Source organism: Phaenicophaeus curvirostris, chromosome 9 (assembly GCF_032191515.1).
Source record: "Phaenicophaeus curvirostris isolate KB17595 chromosome 9, BPBGC_Pcur_1.0, whole genome shotgun sequence".
Taxonomy (NCBI): domain Eukaryota; kingdom Metazoa; phylum Chordata; class Aves; order Cuculiformes; family Cuculidae; genus Phaenicophaeus; species Phaenicophaeus curvirostris.
The window spans coordinates 16,066,280-16,087,317 of record NC_091400.1 but is presented as its reverse complement, the minus strand read 5'-3'; the positions used below and the strand labels follow the sequence as shown (position 1 = coordinate 16,087,317).

Genomic DNA, 21,038 nt, shown 5'->3' with positions numbered 1-21,038 from the left:
ACTCTTCTCGATTATCTATGATGTCTATTCCCTACTAACCATAATTATACTAGTCCAAGCTCCAGAGGTTTTCTACCTACAGCATACATATTGTGACACAGCAGATTAACGTCAGATCTGGATTTGTTCAAAAGTCCTTTTTCAGTCAGTCATGTCTTGACGTGTTTGTTCAGGTGATTTCTAAGAAGAATCTTAATGATATTTCAGAGGTTATAGAATAAAACAAAAAGTTAATGTGAAAATTATAGCGGTAATTGTAGGAATCAGTGATCGCAAGGTATACCTGTTTGATACTTCTTTGACTTGGGGTCCTTGAACTGACCTTGGGTTGTAAGGAGGTGAACATCAGAGATGCAAATCAGGGTGGAGACAGCATTTAGGGACAGTGTGTAGGGTTTTGGAGGTCAACCAATCAAATGTTGATGCTGGTGCTTGCGAGCGCGTGGACGATAGGCCTGGGCCAATCAGGATGCTATGGAAAGTGCATGGACAGATGAGCAAAGGTATATAAACCTGTAAGTTGCAACAATAAAGGTCTCCGTTTTACATCTATCTGGAGTCTGTCTCTTCGGTCATTCCCGCAGGTAATAATATTTTATTTTTGAATGTTGGTTGTATGCAAGGAATTTGGCGCTAGAAAGTTAAACTCAGTGTTTTTAAAGCCAGAAGTCCTGCTGATTGTTCAAATTTATAATTTGCTGAGTTATAAACCATGGAAAAATGGCTGTTTGTGCTAGTTATTTTAAATTCCTGGCAGTGTACCAGCTTGCATACACTGTGGCATGGCAGGTTTGTGGGCTGTGTTATTACCCTCCTGGTGGTATTTCAGGATGTTGTGGTGGAAGTGAAGTGCTTTCCTCAGAACTCTGGCTGTATGTTTTTTTCTAAATTTACTACTACTATGGGGAAAGGGAAATGTACAGGTTTAGAAAAATTGGTAGACTATTACATTAATTATTCTAGAATTTTTATTCTCATTTGGAGAATTACAGTTTTGATTTGCATGAAAACATTTTTTTCTAACTGAGAGCACAGATACCTGATATCAAGCAAATGAATCTTTAGGTTAATGTGAGGCTGAGAAACATGACGTGCAGGGAGAGTGTATTTTTTTTTTTTTTTAGTTGATCTGTCCTTGCTTGGTATCAACTGATGACTTGGAGCTGAGGTGGAAATTAAAATCTCTTATCACATGACTTCTGTCACTTTGGGGAATCCCTTTAACCCGCCTATGCTTTGCAGATTCTCCAGAGTAAATAAATGTGCCTAATAGCACTCAGCGTCAAATAGACTGGTTGGCACAATCATTTGGACGTCTGTTGTGTCACTTCACTTCTGTTCACTGTTGAAACGCATTAGCGCTCAACATTTCTTAGCAAAGACTTGCACAGACTCCTTTGTAACTCCTTTGTAACTCCTATGTAACACATATAGGTACTCAAGCAGGATTTTTTAACATTGTGCTGATAAATGTTGGCTAGCTTTTCTTTAGTGGCAGCTAATGCTGACCATTTTGAATCATTAGGGGGTTTCATCCAGGTAGCCAGTATTTAAATTTTGGTGGCAGGTTAGCTTACATAGAATTTTGACCCCACTTTTCAAGTCTTGGGGAATTTGTCTAAACCAATTCAGTATGTTAGAGGTGTTTGGAAAAAGGAATACGTGACACTATAATCTGTTTAAACTGAGCTGGGTATGGTGAGGAATATACAAGTTGTTAGAAATCATGAACCAGAAAGTTAGAGTATTATTGAAAGCATTCTAATTGTATTGTGTTTTCCTCACAGTCATCCAAGGATATCTTCATATTCTGCAAACTAATGTAATGGAAAGTCCTCGTTCAATTTGAAACTAACTTGCAGAATCATTATTTTTATCTTCTTTAGGTATTAACAAGCTGTTCTCAAGATAAAAGTTATTTAAATATTCTGCGTAATACCTCATGAGTAAGATTACTCTTGCAGTAATGTATCAGCCATTTATAGCATGTTGTCATCTTAATTGCAGGGGTTGGAGAGAGGAGCAAAAAATCAGTTTTCCACTTTCAGCAATTTCATCACAACTATCAACCAAAAGAAAGAAGGCATTGGAAACAGAAATTCGCCTACGCAACTTGTTATACCCAACATAAAAAACGGTGAGAGAATAAAAGTCCTATGTTACTTGGTTACCAGTTTAAGAAGGTGCTTGGTGTTCTGCCAGTGTTTTTATTGTGGTAGTGCTAGAAAATCTAGAAATCTAGATTTCATTGAATTGTGCTGTGCTGTACACTGTACAGGCAGTGAGTCATGTGTATGACAGTCAGTCCTCCATAGAGGTTATGTCGTGGACACAAGTTGGATAAAAAAACAAATAGTCCTGGAGGATGAAATAATCATCTGAAGTTTTTAAGAAAGTTACAGATTTGGTAGTCAATCTGCAGAAATTGTTTAAATACAGTGAGATGGCAGTTTCTCTAGAAATTGTGTCAGAACTTTGTGGAGAAGACTTTTTTACTGTCATCTGGAGGGTTGAGGCAAGTGTAGGGCTTTTAAGGGAAACAGTTGCTGAGAGCTGCTGTTTTTCAGTGAAGGCCAGCACTGACACAAAATAAAATTTGCAGACAAAGGTTGAAAAATTCTGTAGATATTAAAGGCAAGAAGGAAGATGTTACCTCATCATCCTGGTATGATGCCTCCATAAGCACTTAGTTGTTAATGTATGGTAATATTTATTATAGTCAAGTTGATTTGGACAAGGGGTATTGAGTGCACACTCAGTAAGTTTGTGAATGACAGCAAGTTGTGCATCAGCATTGATCTGTTTGAGGGAAGGAAGGCTCTGCAGAGCGATCAGACAGGCTGGATCGATGGGCTGAGGCCAACTGTGTGGGATTCAACAAGGCTGAGTGTCAGGTCCTGTACTTGGGCTACGATAACCCCATGCAACACTACAGGTGTGGGGACAAATGGCTGGAAAGCTGCCTGTTGGAAAAGGAGCTGGGATTGCTGGTCGACAGCCAGCTGAATATGAGCCATCAGTGTGCCCAAGTGGCCCAGCAGGGCACTGTTGTTGATAGCGTGGGCAGCAGGACTATTTTGATAGGAATGGTTGGACTCGATGATCCGGTGGGTCTCTTCCAACCTGGTTATTCTATGATTCTATGACTAGGGAAGTGGTTGTTCCCCTGCATTCGGCATTGATGAGGCCACACCTTGAATTCAGTTTTGGGCCCCTCACTACAAGATGGACATTTTGGTGCTGGAGCACGTCCAGAGAAGGGCAGTGAAGCTGGTGAAGGATCTGGAGCACAAGTCTAATGAGGAATGGCTGAGGGAACTGGCCTTATTTAGTCTGGAGAAAAGAAGGCTGAGGGGAGACCTTATTGCTCTCTTCAACTGCAAGAAAGGAGGTTGTGGTGAAGTGGGTGTTGGTCTCTTCTCCCAAGCAAGAAGCAATAGGACGAGAGGAAATGGCCTCAAGCTGTGCCAGGGGAAGTTTAGACTGGATATTAGGAAAAAATGACTTCACTGAAAGGGTTATCAAACCCTGGAAGAGGCTGCTCAGGGAAGTGGTTGAGTCGCCATCCCTGGAGGTATTTGAAAGGTGTGTAGATGTGGTGCTTAGGGGCATGGTTTAGTGGTCGACTTAGCAGTGTTTGGTTTAAGTTTGGACTTGGCAATCTTAAAAGTCTCTTCCAACCTAAATGATTCTGTGGTTCTGTGATATATTTTTGAAATTGTGCTCAGTGGGTAAAATTGAGCAGATAGCCCGGTAATTTCAGGATCAAGGTAACTTGCCTATATAAAAGCAGATTACTTTTACTAATAGTCCAAGATGCACTCAGAAATTTTTGAGTAGGTATGTATATTCTGTGGAAGAAATAATTAAATTTCTCAGTTGAAAATGCTTTTTTGCTATTCTGGAATTCAGGAATGATGCTTGGCTGATGACTTTCTTTCAGTTTATCTATACAAGTACTGTCTCTCCAAATATTTGTGTGTGTGTATATATATATATTTGTGTACTGGTAATACTTTAGACTTGAGTTCAAAGAATGTTAATTTCATTGAAAAACAAAAGTGTGAAAAAAGTAATGCTGGTAAATAACAGCATGAAAACTAGGGTTATGTTTGTTTGCTATAAACTCTGTCGAAGCTATTCTTCTAATGCAAAAATTATCTGGTGTGTAATCTGTATAGGAACTAGATTGTTCTAGTTCTTTTATAATGCTACAAGTACAAGTAAGATTTGTTTGCTTTACCTACTTTGAAGATTCTTATCTGCCAGTAGCTGTTGGTCACTGTGAAGATAAGTGCTGGTCTAAATTAATTCAACTTTAATTTCCTTGTAGTAGTCAATTCTGCTTTATATCAATGAGATTTTCTTCCTCAAAGGTTTTGATAATTCCCTAAGCACTCATACATTGCTGAGTCTTTTTACTTGATGTAACTGGGCAAACAGCCAGAAAGAATTGCTTTTTCTTGTCTTGTAATATTGTGTTATTGCTGCTTAGCAACTCCATACATAAAGTCTCAAGTTTCTCCTCGACTGAACTCAAGTGACAGATCTTAATTAATATTTTTTGAATGTCAGATGAGCAAATAAATCTATTTACAAATAAACTTGAATTATGGCAAAACATACTGAAGTTGACTGTATTTATTAAACATATTATTAAACCTCAGATTTAGTATATATAATTTAAGCTGCATATATTTCAAAGAAAATTGCATCACTGAAGGGTGCATGTTACCAGCTTAGCACCTGCAGCCTCAATTTACTGGTATGAGAAACAGCTCCTGTCAGCAGCTCTCTCTTCTGCAGATGTGGAGAGAATATTTTCCTTAGTTTAGTGTATTCAGCTGGTTATGATTCAATGCTTAATCCATTTAAAATTGAGAAGACAGAATGAGAACTAAATTAAAATTACTTGTCTTTCTCCGAGTGTAAAAATAAGACATAGTCTTAGTTTCTTTTAAGTCAGTACATCCTGCTTTGAGAGTGATGTGCAATAGCAGAACATGGCAGGATTGTTTGGCAGATTGGCTTGAATTAATTTAGTATCCATGTATCCACTTTGTGGGTTCTTTTGGGTTTTTTTTGGTTTTGTTTGTTTGGTTTTTTTAATTACCCCTCTTATTATTATATAGCTTTGAATTCCAGCTGTGAGAGTGGGCAAGGTTCTGTATCTATAATAGGTGCCATACCCAGGGGACTGAAAAAAGCTCTGATCTATTATCGTTTGATGAATGGTGGCTGAATTAAGTCACATAGACAGTGTCTCTGTCATTAGCATGAGTGAAAAGAATCTGCCTTTGGGTTTTGGGGATTTTGTTAGCAACTATTACCCTGCTGTGATAAATGGAGTAGGCAGAGGAGAAGTGATACTACTTTGATGTTTAGTTAATTTTAAAAAATGACAGCTTTGGGGATTGTAGCAAAAAGGCTTAGAGGATTCTTATACTATTCATAAGGGACTTTGGTTGAATATGTTTTGCTTTAAGGACACTTACTTTATACAGTGTCTTTTATCCCAAACATATATCATAATTCATATAAATGCTTTTTAAAATGTGCAAACTAAAACCAACATTTTAAGAATATTTGAGAAGATAAACAATTTGTGCCCAACTTTGTCCAGCAGTTCATTTATGAAATAGTAGACCTTCTTGTCTTTCAGAAGTCCTAAGATAGGTGGTGGACTGGCCATTTTTTTTCTCTCCATTGGCAGAAGGAAGCACTTTGTTCACAACGACTGGGTTCTAAACTCAGGATACAGTTTTTGTTTACAGGGTTTTATTTCCTTTCAATAAGTGGAAGTCTCCATCCTGTCTGGGATGAGCACATCATAAGTACAGGGATGAGTAGGGGTTTAAAGACATAGAATCAGGCAGTGTGAGTTCTCCTCCCCACCCCGCCCCTAATTCTTGTATATCTGTATTTTACTAGCTGTTTATTTGTATGATTGCATTGTATTTATTGTTTGTTTTTAATAAGTGAAAGACCTACCACCCATTTGCCTCGATGTTCGACAAAAGCAGCGCATCTCAATAGTTACACTACCCGAAGAACTGAAAGCACCAATTCCTCCTGAACCTTCCCTTCCCATCCGAACCAAAACTGTGAAAGATTTTCAGTAAGTTACACTGGTGTTTCTAGAAGTGTACTTTACACCTTTGGACTTTCTAAATTTTGTCCTAATTCACACAATTAATTTATTGATCTCAAATGGAGGAACAATTCAGTAGGACTTACAAATAGTAGTAGTGCCCACAGAGCACAATTGTGCTACTATCGTACTCCAAAGTATTTTACAGCAGGATAATCTTGGTCAGGAAAGGGGGAGAAGTATTCCTAGGAAGGAGCCCAATTCTTCTATTTTTAAAACAGACAGAAAAAAAAGTCACAGTTGCTCCAGGAGGTGTATGAGGATATACTCTTCATTACTCTTTTCCATATTTGAAATTTTGTGTGTTTAGTGAAGAAAAGGAATGCATTTTGATTAGTCAGTGTGTGTATTCATGTGATCTGAAGAGCTGAAGTATTTTCAGTATTCACATTTTTGTATCTATTGACCACTGCCTAATTATGTAATTGCCAAGAATTTTATTCTTTCAAGTGAAGTATTAAAAAATTATTAGCATTTTTGGTATGTCGCACTGACAACTTTTTTTTTTAATATTGCGTACAAAGATGTTATAAGTAGGGTGGAGGAGAACTGGGATTTGTATCACCAGCATTGTAGGCAGCTAAAATAACATTCTGCTTCAGAGGTTGTTTGGTGGGGTTTTTGTTCACTTATTTTTTTAAATATATGTATTACACAAAATTTCATACACAGGTACTTGTTTCAAGGTATTTTAAATGACTTTAAGGGTAAATACATAGATTTTGTTGTCCCCATAAAGAACAGGGGATGTCAGTACAGTCATGTACAAAGATTAAGCTTTATTTAAAAATTAGAAGAGAAATAAAATTTTGTACAAATGATAATTAATTTGACAAGTTTAGGAGCCTGCATACCTAAATAAATTAGTCTAAGAAATTTTATCATGTCAGTGTATCTTCAGTGTAATTTGTTCTGCTAATTTTTTTTCCTAACATACTGAAATGTGACACCATGAATTAACATTTTGCATAAGAGACTTTGCTCAGGTGTATCAAACACAAAGTATGCTTCTGTTCTCTTGTACTACCATGATCTTAAAATTACAAGAAAGAGGTTAGGAAGAGACTGACATTATACTTGTATGTCTTGTAAATGTACTTATTGTAGAAACAATAAGTTACAGTGCAGTTTAAAGTCTAAGATTGAATCCTCATATTACTATTATTTTAATATATTCTTTCTAGGGATGATATGGAAAAGGCTAAGTCATCAGGAGATTGGAAAGCTGTACATTATTTTTATTCTACAACATTTGATTCTTTCCTGGAGATAAATGCTGCATTTAAGGTAGAAAATAATTTGTTATATTGTTTAGTATTTACAGTGCTTTTTATCTTCAAAGTGTTTGCAAAAACATCTGTTAATGGCTTGCAGCTAGTTACTTAAGGCAAGTGAAATAATTTTGTCATGTTTTCACCTACTTTTGGTAGATCGTCTGTTATTTATATTTGATTTATTGATTCAAGTTTAAGCAACTATATTTCAAGTGTATGTGGAGCTTTAAAATTCCAGTATGTGGCTCGTTTTGTGACTGTGTAGATACTTTCTAAGCAAACTACTGTTTAAAAACATGCAAGCTAACATAGCTAATGCAGAGACCTGGGCAAATCTGGGAACAGAAACTCCCTGTCACTAAAAAAACAATGTGGTATGATATCTGATATGGACAGCAGGATCTGAACCTAGACAAAGTAATCTGTGACTTTTAGTTACTTAACAAATATCGAATGTTATAATTTTGTTGCTCTTGTCTGATGATGGATCCAACAACAAAGATGAAAGATGGAAATTCGATGTAATTCATTATTTGTAACCCTCTTACATTTCTAAAATAGAATGACACAGTAATGGAGCTATATGAATATTGCCATTGTGTAATATCGATATTGTTTAGCTTCATCTTTCATGTATTGATTGTAATTTAGATTCTTATGCTTTGATGTGGAAAACAGTTATATCTGTATGTGTTTTGTTTTAAACTCACTGTGAAGCTTTAATTTTCAGAGATAGCTAAAATATTCAAAACATTTCAAAACCAAAATGCTTCATGTATTATCTAACTTACAGAAAGATACCAATTCTTCATTTAATACCATTGAGGACTCTGGAATCAATGCAAAATTTGTGAATGTTGTCTATGATGCCTTATTAAGTACTGTAAGTAGAAGAAAAGAATTCATGTTTTAAAACATTGTAAAAATTATTTCAGCAAAGAAATATGCTAAGTAGCAATTTATGCTGAGTTTTTCTCTCAGATAGGCACAATTTCTGAAGAATCTCTCAAAACGTACTTAAAATGATCCCATGAGAATTGCCGTAGAATCATGAGCACTGCTCTAGTAAAAGAAGAAATTTTTGCTACTAGGGATGCACAGTTTATACTGTAGTATAAGTAGACAAAGACTGTTTGCAAGATATAACTTGTGGTGGGACACTGCATGGTGTTCAACAAGTAAAGTGTGAGGACGGGGGTAGCAAAAAGTTATTGTGCCTGGTAAACAAAGGATGGGATTAATTTAGAAATCATGTTTACGGTTTTTAAGTTGTTGAAAGCATTGAAAGCCTCTGCTGGCACAACTCCAGGCCTCAGCTAATTGGGAGGAAAGATACTTAGCATCCCATCATCATAACACAAAGATTTCTTGGCTGGCTTGAATCACAAGCAAAACAAACTTTCTTGTTCTACAATATCTTATAGAGAGTGTGTATTATTACACCAGATATGATTTTTCCTTTCCTTCTTTCCTTAGCCTCAAGATGTTCAGAAGTCGGTCCTAAAAGGAGTAATTAATGGTCTGCTACAAGAATGGAAAGGGTAATTATAACAAATGTTTGCATTAGTGCTGTGCCAGTGCTTACAACTTTGGTGTTACTGTTTTAGCCAAAGAAATAAAACGTTCTAATACAACTTCTTTGACTCATAAGAACGTGTCTCAGTTTGGCAGACAAATCTTCTGAAGTATATCTACAGCTCTGTAAGCTGGCATTGCACTTTTTAGAGGCAGACACAGATCCAGCCATACATTCCCCCCAAAAATCTCAGTTGCTTGTTGCCAGGGCAATCTTTCAGGCATCTGAACTGTGAGATAAGTTAAGAAACTTTTCTGGAGTAAAACAAATTCTCCCCTCATGCCCCCCAGCAGCAATATGTTTTAACCTAGATAATTCCTTGAGCTGAAGTTTGCCTCACTATGCTGTTCATGTGTCATAATGGCATATGAACAGCAGTGCAGGGTGCAGGAAGGGATAGCCCAAAGGCAGGAGGTTTTAGCAAGAAGTAATAGAAGTGAGAACGTGTAGTTTGATTTACAAAAAGATAGGACCAGAGACAAGGACTTGTTGTTATGTAAAAGCCTTGAAATAGACGAGCAGCAACAAGAGGCTGCAGCAGTAGAAGGGGATGAAGAATTCTGGCAGGAAATACCTAAGATGAGGCAAATAAAACTCTCCTGTGGTGTCACCCAAGATAGACAAAAGCATGGACTTCCCTCTTGGGTACACCACTTACTCATCAATTCTGACTTTTTTTTCTGCCTTCTCTCTTGTGTTATGCCACAAAAGCCAGATGCTCAAATAGCTTACTGCTTTTAGGGGGTAGTCAAAATCTTTGTGTCCCTTTTTATTCCCAAGAGCAGTGAAGATCCTTAAATATGGTATTCAACATGTATTGGCAAAGCAAAGTTGAATGATAGGGTGCATGATTTTCTGACTCTTACTGTGGGTACATGATCTATATATATATGTGGTTCTGCTTATTATTTCATTCATTAATAGGCCACGAACAAAAGATGATCTTAGAGCATACTATATACTTTTACAGGTAAGAAAAATACAGTGTTTTTATTAAAGTATTTGTCTGCTTAACTTATAATCTATAAACCAGTATAATATGCAAACAAGTTACTTTGTATAGCTGAGATACTTCACATTTAATTTCCTGTTGTAAGAATGTGTTAAAATATGAATGTAGGGTATATGTGATGAGAATGGGAGCTTAATGTAAGATAGTTGATAGGAAAGGTTGCATAGATTAAAACTATGAACTAACAGTTAGACATGTAATTATTTCCTGTCATTTTTTGGGTTGAAAGGACAAATGTTTTAGCAGGTTATTTGTTCTTATTTTATGTTTATTCCCAGATTTGCTTTATTCGTATGCTGTAACTCTGATCTTTCCAGAAAGTTTCAGTGTATGTGCTTTTTGATATTGCTGTAAGTTTCTTCAGTGTTGCATTTTGTCCAGCAGACTCTCTCCAGTTTGTCTGACAGGATTCATTTTCTGATTTCTGTCTGTGTTAACCTGTAACCTTTGCTACTGTAGTTGATTTAAATTTGTAGAAAATTTCCCTTTTGAATTTTGCCAGTGCAGGTAGCACCTCTCCACACAAGGAGAGGTTTCTGCTGTTATTTGAGATCAGATGGTAACTTAGTTTCTTGAGACAACAGTTTTCTTCTGTGGGGTAATATACTAGCTGTGAATTACAAGGGATATATCCTGCTGAAAAGTGGGAATGTGTGAATTCATACACAAGAGGGAAAATTAGTTTGGATTGATGTGCAGGAAGACAGTAGCTATGAGAATGCTTATTGCTGAGATGGAAAGCACATTGCTCAGAAGAGTGTAATTTATGTGCTACACAGTAAATATATTGAGTACTGCCTTTACTGCCTGTGGACTTTCTTTTGAAATAAAAGAATGCATTTCTACAATATGGAAATTCTGTATTTTTCATTTTACTAGAAGTTGCAAATATTTTTTTTCGTAGTTTTACCACTATCACAGCAGTTTTGTGAAATCCTTTCCTGTGTAATTGTATTGGCAAATACAAATATATGAAAAAAATCCTAATGACTTTTTTCTCTTTATGCAGTTTATTAACCTAACACATTTTTCTAATCTTTTTCAGAATCCTCAGTTTAGTAGCACTTCTACTTATGTCATCTTTGCTCACTTGCTAAGACAGATAGCAGCCTTAACAGAAGCTGACCATCATTTCCTAGTGCACTGGTCCAAAAAGTAAAAAACTAAAAAACTGAATTTAAAAATTCCATTTTTAGGCTTACAACTGTTGCTGTATTTCCATTGATGCTTACTGTTTTATAAATTATATGCAGGTTAATGTAATTGACTAAAGAGATAGGTTTTGTTGTTTTCAAAGTGCATGTGGACATGGTCCACTAAATGATACTGATTTATAGATTCAAACTGTATATATTGTGCAGAAATTAATATCTTTATGCAAAAAAGCCTTACTTGCAAAATAACTTATATAATTTGGTTCTCTATAACACATGCAAAATAACTTATGTATGTAAATTTCTAGATACATTTACATGGTGTTATTAATACAAACATCTTTATGATATTTGTTTAAATAAAGGTTTATCTTGCATAATTTGCACAAGATATTGTAACTTTACTGTATTGTATGAAACCCACAAATTTAAATCAAGTCCTTGCTTTGTAGTATAATAGAGGTGGCTAGAGAGTTTACTTAAGGCATCGGATTTTTACATAGTTGAAATAATTCTAATAGCACCTCACTAATAAAATCATATGGGCATAACTGTCCAAAGAGTTGCTTTCAAGTTGGCATGCAGGTTGCCTTCCTTATAATGACTGCGCAAAAAGTCCAGTCTGGAGTAAAAAAAAATCAGCCTTGAATGGCCATATTCCCAATTCGCATATCAGGTAGGGAATCTGTTGAGAAAGGATTTTCTTCTCTGCAAGGATTAGATTGCTTTTCTCTCCCCCTACTCTGTAATATTTCTGCATTTACTTCAAATTGTGATGACGTATCATTTCATTTGAATCAGTATTCACGAATAAGGTTTACCTTCTTGTTTAAGGATGCAATAGGCATATTGATTATGCTTTTATTCTTAAAACATATTTTAGAAATCTAAACCGTTAAAATAGGAAAGCTCTTACTTAGAAAAGGAAGCTTTAATATACCTGCACATATGTGTATTGTTGTGCTATTGTGGAAGTGGTTCAGCACATAATTTAAAATGTGCACTTGTCACAAGCATATGAAGTATTTCCTACTCTTTATTCAATAGGACTAAGTATCTGAAATAAAAAAAAATTGAGGGTTCTTCATTCTTCTAATTGTGGCATGAAGTAGCTGAGGATTTGGGTTTGTTGGGTTTTTTTTGTTTAGTAAAAGTAACGAATAAGAATTATTATTCTGTTGCATTTTTTTAAAAAAATTACAGACAACGTAAAAGCGTAGTTGGGGGTGCACCAAGAACATGCTGCTTGTCAGTGTTTAAAAGCATGCTTCTTCAGACTTTATATTTGAAATTTTGGCTTTATTTATAAGACAAAAGCATGTTTTTTAAAAATATCATTGAAATATGATTATATGAAATCTGGTGTGGGCAGTGAACAAATGAGAGTAACTGTAGCATGTTTGTTTTAGGATTTCACAGAGGAGGTTCAAGCAGCTGGTGGACAGGATACTGCAATTTGTTTCTTTACGCCTGTTCCCTGCAAAACCTGAAGAGTTTCCACCTATGGTGAAATGTACTTGGTGGATTCCATCAGCAACCAAAGTCCTGTCTTTATTTAGTAGGTACTTTTCTTGAACTATCTATGCAAATGCACGTGCATGTACGTTTGTGCAAATCCCTGTCCCGTTCCACACAGCATAGCAAAAGCAACCATCGCAAATGCAGGCCTTGACTGCTTATCACCAACAGCTTAGTGACTAGAATGTTCACTATGGAAATGGGAGGCTTAAAGTTTGTCCCTTTTTCTTGAGGGGTAAACCTCTTTCTCCTTTCTAGCAGAAAATGAAACCACCAAGTGAAAATTAAGATTGGAATGAGGATGTTTTTGTATTATTGTCAATTTAAAACTTAAAAGCATTCTATGCATTCTGTGCCTGTCCAGAACGACAGTCGAGACACACAAGCTGAACTATATAAAAAAAAACCAAGATGGGTGTTGTCTAGTCATCTATGAAAGATTTAATTCTGGGAAAAGGGTTATTTAGTAACTCACTGATCAAAATTAAATTACGTTTAGGTGCAAACAGAGAAAACTTATCAGCCCTTTGACGTTGTATGAATGTATGAATGAGATAGGCTGCTTAAATGTGAATTGGTTTTCTTCATTTGGTCGAGTACTTAATTTTTTTACTGGTGAGTATATATGGTATAGTAGTTACCTGAGGAAATAGGCGTATCTTTGCATACTATGTTTTGTGCTCTTTCCTTTCCACCCCTCTTGCAAACAGGCATCAGACTCAGAAAATTGTTAACTGGAAAGCATGTAGGTGTTATATCCACAGCTATGTTTGAAACTAAATGAAGATGTTTAAGAAATCCATCTATAAAACTACTTCATTCATTTCCACAGAACATAGCGTTCTTTACCCAAGCATCCTTAACTTAGTGTACATCATTAAATGGGCTAGAACGAAATGGAGGTTCTGTTCTCATGGATGGGCTGAACTAGGGATTTACGGTTTTCTACAGCAATTAATATGATGTTATATGGTGTTATGTTATAGTTGTAATTCTGTAGCTAAGACTGAGCAAAGCTATTAGAAGCTGATTTGGTTTAAAGTTTCTGAGGTCATTGGTGCTCAGGATGGTTAGAAAACAGATGTGCTGAATCCACACTGTATTTTAAGCCTTATGTATTTTCTTTGTAGATGCTGCAAATAGTTTGATCAATCCTCCTATTATTTCATATACCGATTTCTATAATTCTACTCTTGATCATATTGATCTTATGGAAGAATATCATAACTGGCAATGTTATGGAAATTCTCACAGGTAAGAGCATTAATTGGTTAATTCTTATTAAGCAGTATTTCATAGAATCATAGAATCATAGAATGACCAGGTTGGAAGAGACCCACTGGATCATCGAGTCCAACCATTCCTATCAAACACTAAACCATGCCCCTCAGCACCTCGTCCACCCGTGCCTTAAACACCTCCAGGGAAGGTGACTCAACCACCTCCCTGGGCAGCCTGTTCCAGTGCCCAGTGACCCTTTCTGTGAAGAATTTTTTCCTAATGTCCAGCCTAAACTTCCCCTGGTGGAGCTTGAGACCATTCCCTCTTGTCCTGTCCCCTGTCACTTGGGAGAAGAGGCCATCACCCTCCTCTCTACAACCTCCTTTCAGGTAGTTGTAGAGAGCAATGAGGTCTCCCCTCAGCCTCCTCTTCTCCAGGCTGAACAACCCCAGCTCTCTCAGCCGTTCCTCATAAGGCCTGTTCTCTAGCCCCTTCACCAGCTTTGTTGCTCTTCTCTGGACTCAAAGCACTATATGCTATCTCTATCTTACATGTAGTGTGTGTATATATGGTATACGTCCCCTCTATGTACATACACAGCTGTATTAAATACTGTATTTTATTGGAAAAACATAGTGTAGCTACTACTTGCTATACTTGTTACTGCATGTGTGTGAGATTGACTGTAAAGAAATCTCATTCTGTCTTTGCAGACTAGAGAAAATATGTATAATACAGATAATAATAATTTGAGTTTATTACTTATTGGCATAGGTTTCTAATTGTATCTTACAACAAACATGTTTTAACCTCCAGTACATTCATAGAAAGTCATCTTGTCTACATACTTGCCACTTAATGATTAAAATGTATTTAATTACCTGTATATACATTGCTCCAATCATATTTGCCCCAGTGAAATCTGCTTATCTTCCATGAAAATAAACATACAAGTTAAATGTTTCCAGACTCAAAGCTTGCAAAGGTATTTATCCTCTTCCGAGAAGCAGCCAGCAGTATGGTTGCGAAACACCTAGCAAACGGTAATTTAATCTTTCTGATAGAGTTTAAAGTCTTATTAATGTTTTCTTAATAAATTGCTATTTGGTATAGCTGTATTTTTCAGCATATCAGTATGTATCACTCAGTCTTTACAGCTTGAATCACAAGATCAATTAAAATTTCCACATATTTCAAGACTTTTCAGTAAGCTAGTTTAAGACATTAGCCATCCAAATGTAGCATTTTGTTTATTGCGTGTGCAGTTTTCCTTGCCTTTAGCAGCAGTTGAGGAAAACTTGGAGAGCATAATTTGCTCCACCGAAGCAGGTATTTTAGGCTAGGCTTCTGTCTGATATCTGATATTCTGCTTGTAAAGGAAGGAAAAAAAAAAAAAAAGCAAAAAAACAAACAGAATTTCACCAAAACATGACACATGATAGCAATAAATGTGCAGTAGGCTTTGCATAGTCTCAGTCAAAGCACTGGAATCTGAATACTTCTGAGCTTCAAATTTTTTTTTCATGGGCACCATCTGGCTGTTTTGGCACCCACATCCCAACTTATAAAAGGGCTATGAGATTTCCACCTGCTCCAGTTCTTTTCAGTTAGCTGGGACACTGGGAATTTGGCATATATCAAAACAAAGTTTGCTTGGTGCATAATTTCTGGAGTAGCTGAAGCACAGAAATGCTGTATTATTCTTAAAGTAAGTTTAATTCTTTAACTTTGTTACCATACTTGTTTTTCAATTTTACATTTTTTAACAAACCAACAATGAATCACAATACTATACTTAGAAGTAAGAAGGCCAAGACATATGAAATATTTTGAAATACAGAATTCTTTCAACTAAGTCAACAGTCTTTGGTAAAACATTTTTGATTAGGATTTCCAGGAGACCAAGTGAGAATGTTTTGCCTCATTTTCCCTTCTTTCCTAAAGACATTAGAATCCAGAGCTTCTAACAGATAGGATTCAGGGTTCACATGCAGTCTGGATTACAGGTGTCCACACAGAGTCTGAAGCTCTGAGTATTTTAGTATGAACTTCTGCTTGATGATGCATGAGCTAAATCAATAAAAGACTTAAAGATATTTTTGGTACTGTTTATTTTTTAACTTTGACTTCTGAAGTTTTTCAAAATTATTTGTTTTATTTGATTGCAATGGAATATGGCTGTGATCTGATATTTTAGAATTTCTAAACACTTGTAAGCCTGGGGGAAATCTGAAGGATCTGTGAAAAATATGTTTCATGAAAATCAATTCTGCAGCAAATAAGCCAAACCAGAAATATTTCTACCAAACACCTAAGAATGCTGCACTGAGAGAATTGATTTTCTTGTATTTAATAAGAATATATTATAGTTTTCTTTAATTCAGTGTAGAAGTTAAATTTTAGTATTTCAAACAGATGATGATTTCTTTATTTGGTCTATTGATAATTATGAGCAATAAAAAAGAGCTTTATTCAGTGTAAGTATTATTCCTCATTACAGTTTCCAGTAGCATTTGCAAACAACAGTTTGTTCTACGGAATTGATTATCTGTGTATACAACACTAAAATATCCCAGCAGCAATTAGCAAATTACTATCAGTGGAGGGGAAAAGTTGCTAAATGATAATGCAAAGATTCGCTCCTGTATTCTTAAATAGAAAATAATATGCTAGATGCTAAAAAGGAAGTATTTTTTCTTCTTTTCTCTTGCTGTTAGGTTTTCTTTCTGTCAATATCCATTTATTATTTCTATAGCAGCAAAGAAAGTTATTATTCAGAGGGACTCAGAACAACAGATGATAAGTATTGCACGGGTAAGTCATTTAGTGGTAAATGTTTGTGTTTCATCCACTGATATTTTTTAAGGTTTTTTAGGTTGGTACTACACACAGCCTTTCATCACTGCTTCTAGTATTTCAGACTACACCTAAAAAGAACTTGAGCCATTTTACTACTAGTAGTCTAAAAAGGTCCGTGCTGGATTGTCTCAGTATTTTTTGTTTTAATGTGCTTAGTTTCAGGATGCTTATAAATACCAGTGTTGTGGAGAAACAGTTACAATAATATTTATTTTTTCTTTTTTGAGAAACCTGCATAATGTGCTAGCATGTTAAATTAACAAGATAATTATGGAAGAAAAATTCCATGAAAATTATGGACTGTATCCTATTTTATCCTGTGAAGATATGTTTTCATGGAAGACCAAGATGCAACTCTGTGTTCACAAGGCACAGCAGAGGTATTGCTACTGGGCGGCCTCTTTTGTTTTGAAAGAGGTGTTGTCTGCCTTCTTCAGTCATAATTTTCTTCAAGTGCTAGATGACACCGGTTTCCTCAATGCTCAATGTGGCAGCACGGCCACCTATCCATTTCTGTCTTGCTGGATCATAGAATAGTTTGGGTTGGAAGAGACCTTAAAGATCATCCAGTTCAAACCACCCTGCCATGGGCAGGGACACCTTTCACTGGATCAGGTTGTTCAAAGCCTCATCCAGCCTGCTCTTGAACACCTCTGGGGATGGGACATCTACAGCTTCTCTGGGTAACCTGTTGCAGTGTCATCAGCAAACTTGATGAAAATGCCCTCAATCCCACTGTCCCTGTGTGCAACAAAGATGTTGAACAACACCTGTCCCCAACACCTGTTCCCTGAGGAGCACTACTCGTTACCAGTGTCAACTTGGACATAGAGATGTTGACCACAGCTTTTTGGGTGCAACCATTCAGAGTCATCCATCCGTCAGATCCACATCTTGCCAATTGATTGACCAGAAAGTTGTGCAGCGCAGTGTCAAATGATCTGTGCAAGTCCAGGTGTTTGATGTCAGTTAGTCTACCCATATCCACCAATGCTGAAGCCCCGTTGTAGAAAGCCACCAAATTAGTCAGGCACAATTTGGCCTTAGTGAAGCCAGGTTGGCTGTCACCAGTCACCACCTTATTTTCCACATGCCTCAGCAGAGTTTCCAGGAGGATCGGCTCCATGATCCTGCCAGGCACAAAGGTGAGACTGACCAGCCTGTAGTTCCCCAGGTGGTCTTATTACCTTTTTTAAAAATGGGAGTTATGTTTCCTCCTCTCCAGTCAGTGGGAACTTCACAGAACTGCCACGACTTCTCAAATATGATGGATAAAGGCTTATCAACTTCATCCAGCAGTTCCTTCAGGACCCACAGATGCATCTTATCAGGTCCGATGGACTTGTGTACCTTTAGGTTCTTTGGATGGTCTCAAACCTGATCCTCTCTTGCAGCGGGTGGTTCTTCACTATCTTAATCCCTGCCTTTGCCTTCTGCAACTTGGGTGGTGTGACTTGAGCCCTTACTAGCGAAGGCTGAGACAAAATAGTCATTAAGTACTTCAGCCTTCTCCATATCCTGGGTAACCAGAATGTTTGTCTTGTGAATAGCGAAGTAAAGCACAATCCAGTCTTCGGAATCTTTTGTGTGTATTTTTTAACCATTTGGGAGCTTAAAGGGTTGCTGCATAATTGCTGCTTTCTTATTAAACTTCCTGCTAAGTTAATTCAAATATGGTGTAAACACTCTACAACAGAAAATATGTTTTTCCCCATCTTCTAGAAGATATTTAAGCAGTTTTCATATTAGGGTAAGGTCTTTAATGAAAGCTAATAGGGTTTTTTTTACATTTAACAAGTGTGTCGCTTTTTTTTTTAAGTTAAGATGTTGCATGTATGATATTTCTTTTTCATTTAAATAGCAAAGCCTTGTGGATAAAGTCTCCCGCAGACAGAAACCTGACATGAATATGTTGTTCCTAAATGTGAAAGTGAGGAGGACACACCTTGTTAGTGATTCACTTGATGAGGTAAAAGAAATGTAATTAAACAATGTGTTGCTGCAGAATAGCTATTGCACTCAAATTTGTTTGATAAGTCATATTTAAATCTTTCCATGCTAAGACATAGGGAATATAACTGTATAATACTAAGTGAGAAGAACTGAATTACTGCATCACAACTGCAGTGCTGCAGAATAGATTAGATGTACTGAATTTTATTTTCTTCCCTCCTACTAATCAATAGTTAAAACCATAATAATAAGTGATTAATCACAAATGCGTTTGGCACGTTCTCATTCTTGGAATATTTTTTATTCTTCTTTCACTAACTTCTCTGTCCTATAAGAATGATTTTATACTTCCTTTTCTTAACTTCTTATCTTGATTTTAACTGATTCCTCATATTCTTGAATATAATTTTTCCTTTTCAGAAATTAAACAGATGTGTTCATTAAAGTAGGCAGTTCTTCACTGTCCACTGAACTTTGCTAATTAACATTTTATCGTGCACTATAGTTCCCTACTCTTTCTCAACACTAAAAACAGGCTGATGGTATTGAATAAGTCCAAGAGGTGAAAACCAAACAAGACTACACAAGTTCTGATTGCCCATGTTGAGAAATCATAAAATTAAACTTCTTCCTATATTACAGCATGTTTATTTTTGCCTTATCTCATAAGACAGAAGAAATATCAGTGGTGATACTACTTTCAGGCATTGTAGGTTTTTATTTACCACAGTGAGATAATGAAGAGCAACCTCTAAAGTTCTGATAGCCAGAATATTATGCTGTTTATTTCTGATGTTTGCTTCTGTTCAGTAGGGATGTATTATATGGAAAGTGAGCAAAAGAGGTCGTCTTTGTATTTTAGATCTAAAAAAACCCCCATTTTGCAAAGGAAAATCACTACAGCTAATAGTTTGTGGCAAATAATACAAATACCTATAGTTAAAATTTATGCAACAGGAATTTACTTCAGCAGCTAACAACATACAAATTATTTCAGCACATTGCATCTTCCTGCCTGGTTTAAACGCTTTCTCTGGAGCTGGCCAGTAGTTAAAGAAAAATTGGTTAGGGTCTTATTCTGCTGCTAGTTGTGAAAGGCGTACCTGAATGAAATGCTGTCTCTTACGACAGGCGAATGAAGAGAACCTATTAACATTGTGTAAAAGCAATTTTATGTAATAGCTGATACTTGCTGGCAGGTATCTTATGCTGAATAGAACAATGTCCAAATGCTGACAATTTTAGCTGCCTCCTTATTTCTAAATATCTCCAAAGTATGTCTAAATTTTTTTTTTAATCTGTCATTTCCTGGCAAAATGTAGCTAAAAAATTTTATAGGTCCACAGTATTCCAGACTGACTCAATTAATTGTATTCATTTATTAAAAGTCTGTTAGCATACCACCTAACTTCTTTTCAAGCCTAGAGAGTGGCTCCATGTGTAAGGTAGTTGATGATGTCAAATAGTCCTGATCATCTTCCTTCTGCATTTAATCATTGTTTTAATGTGGTTTTGAACTGTTAGTAAGAGATGACACAAAGTATTAGTTTAAACAAAGCAAGAGAGGTAGAGACAGAATTGTATTCTCTTTGTCTAGAGGCAGTGATGATGATATGTTAAATCTCCTTTTTCTTCTACCTATTTTGCAATAGCTAGCAAGGAAGAGGGCAGATCTGAAAAAGAAGTTGAAAGTCACATTTGTAGGGGAAGCTGGTCTTGATATGGGTGGCCTGACAAAAGAATGGTTTCTTCTTTTGATTCGCCAGATTTTTCACCCAGATTATGGTGAGTCCTCATAAGTGTTCTTAAGTGCAACATGAAAGTTTTTTCATTTTAAATTACCAAAACGCCGATGGATAAGAATTCTTAGTTAATCCAGTATTAGGTGGATCAGTTACTAATGGATGTAAAAACAAAAGCAGACAAGTTGAAATTGTGTATAGATGAGAAGAAGCTTTGGCATAGAGGAAGATGGAAGAGAGTGGGCAAGTACATTAAGACCTTTAAAGATCTTGGCTTTTGAAGAGAAGGCTCAAGCATCACTTGAAAAACTGCAATTTTGCTTCATTGTATGGCGAAATTAGAGGGTGAATAAATCTCCAATCAATGGAGAGATTTAGAGTTAAAATTAGGATTGAGGTTTTTTAGACTTCAGTCATTATAAATCTTGTTTAAGAAACCGGAGGCTCAGTGTTTATTGTTTGACAATATCCCCAGGCTAGTGACCACATAAAGCAGGGGAATTCAAGATGAGCAGGAGATTTGCCTTGAAAATAGATCTCTGGTATTGCAGCGTTTTCATTTCTGTCCAGAGACAGGA

At 36.2% G+C, this 21,038-nt stretch overlaps 1 protein-coding gene across 1 annotated transcript in view; it reads left to right on the top strand.

Annotated features, from left to right (window-relative positions):
* Positions 1–21,038, top strand: part of HECTD2 (HECT domain E3 ubiquitin protein ligase 2) — a 36,931-nt gene that overhangs the window by 3,840 nt on the left and 12,053 nt on the right. The window contains exons 2-13 of the mRNA XM_069864324.1: positions 2,008–2,137; positions 5,980–6,118; positions 7,336–7,438; positions 8,219–8,308; positions 8,902–8,966; positions 9,926–9,971; positions 11,059–11,168; positions 12,577–12,725; positions 13,816–13,939; positions 16,624–16,720; positions 18,627–18,734; positions 20,371–20,503. Coding sequence (XP_069720425.1) covers positions 2,008–2,137; positions 5,980–6,118; positions 7,336–7,438; positions 8,219–8,308; positions 8,902–8,966; positions 9,926–9,971; positions 11,059–11,168; positions 12,577–12,725; positions 13,816–13,939; positions 16,624–16,720; positions 18,627–18,734; positions 20,371–20,503 — 1,294 coding nt within the window. The remainder of the gene's footprint in view (positions 1–2,007; positions 2,138–5,979; positions 6,119–7,335; positions 7,439–8,218; positions 8,309–8,901; positions 8,967–9,925; positions 9,972–11,058; positions 11,169–12,576; positions 12,726–13,815; positions 13,940–16,623; positions 16,721–18,626; positions 18,735–20,370; positions 20,504–21,038) is intronic.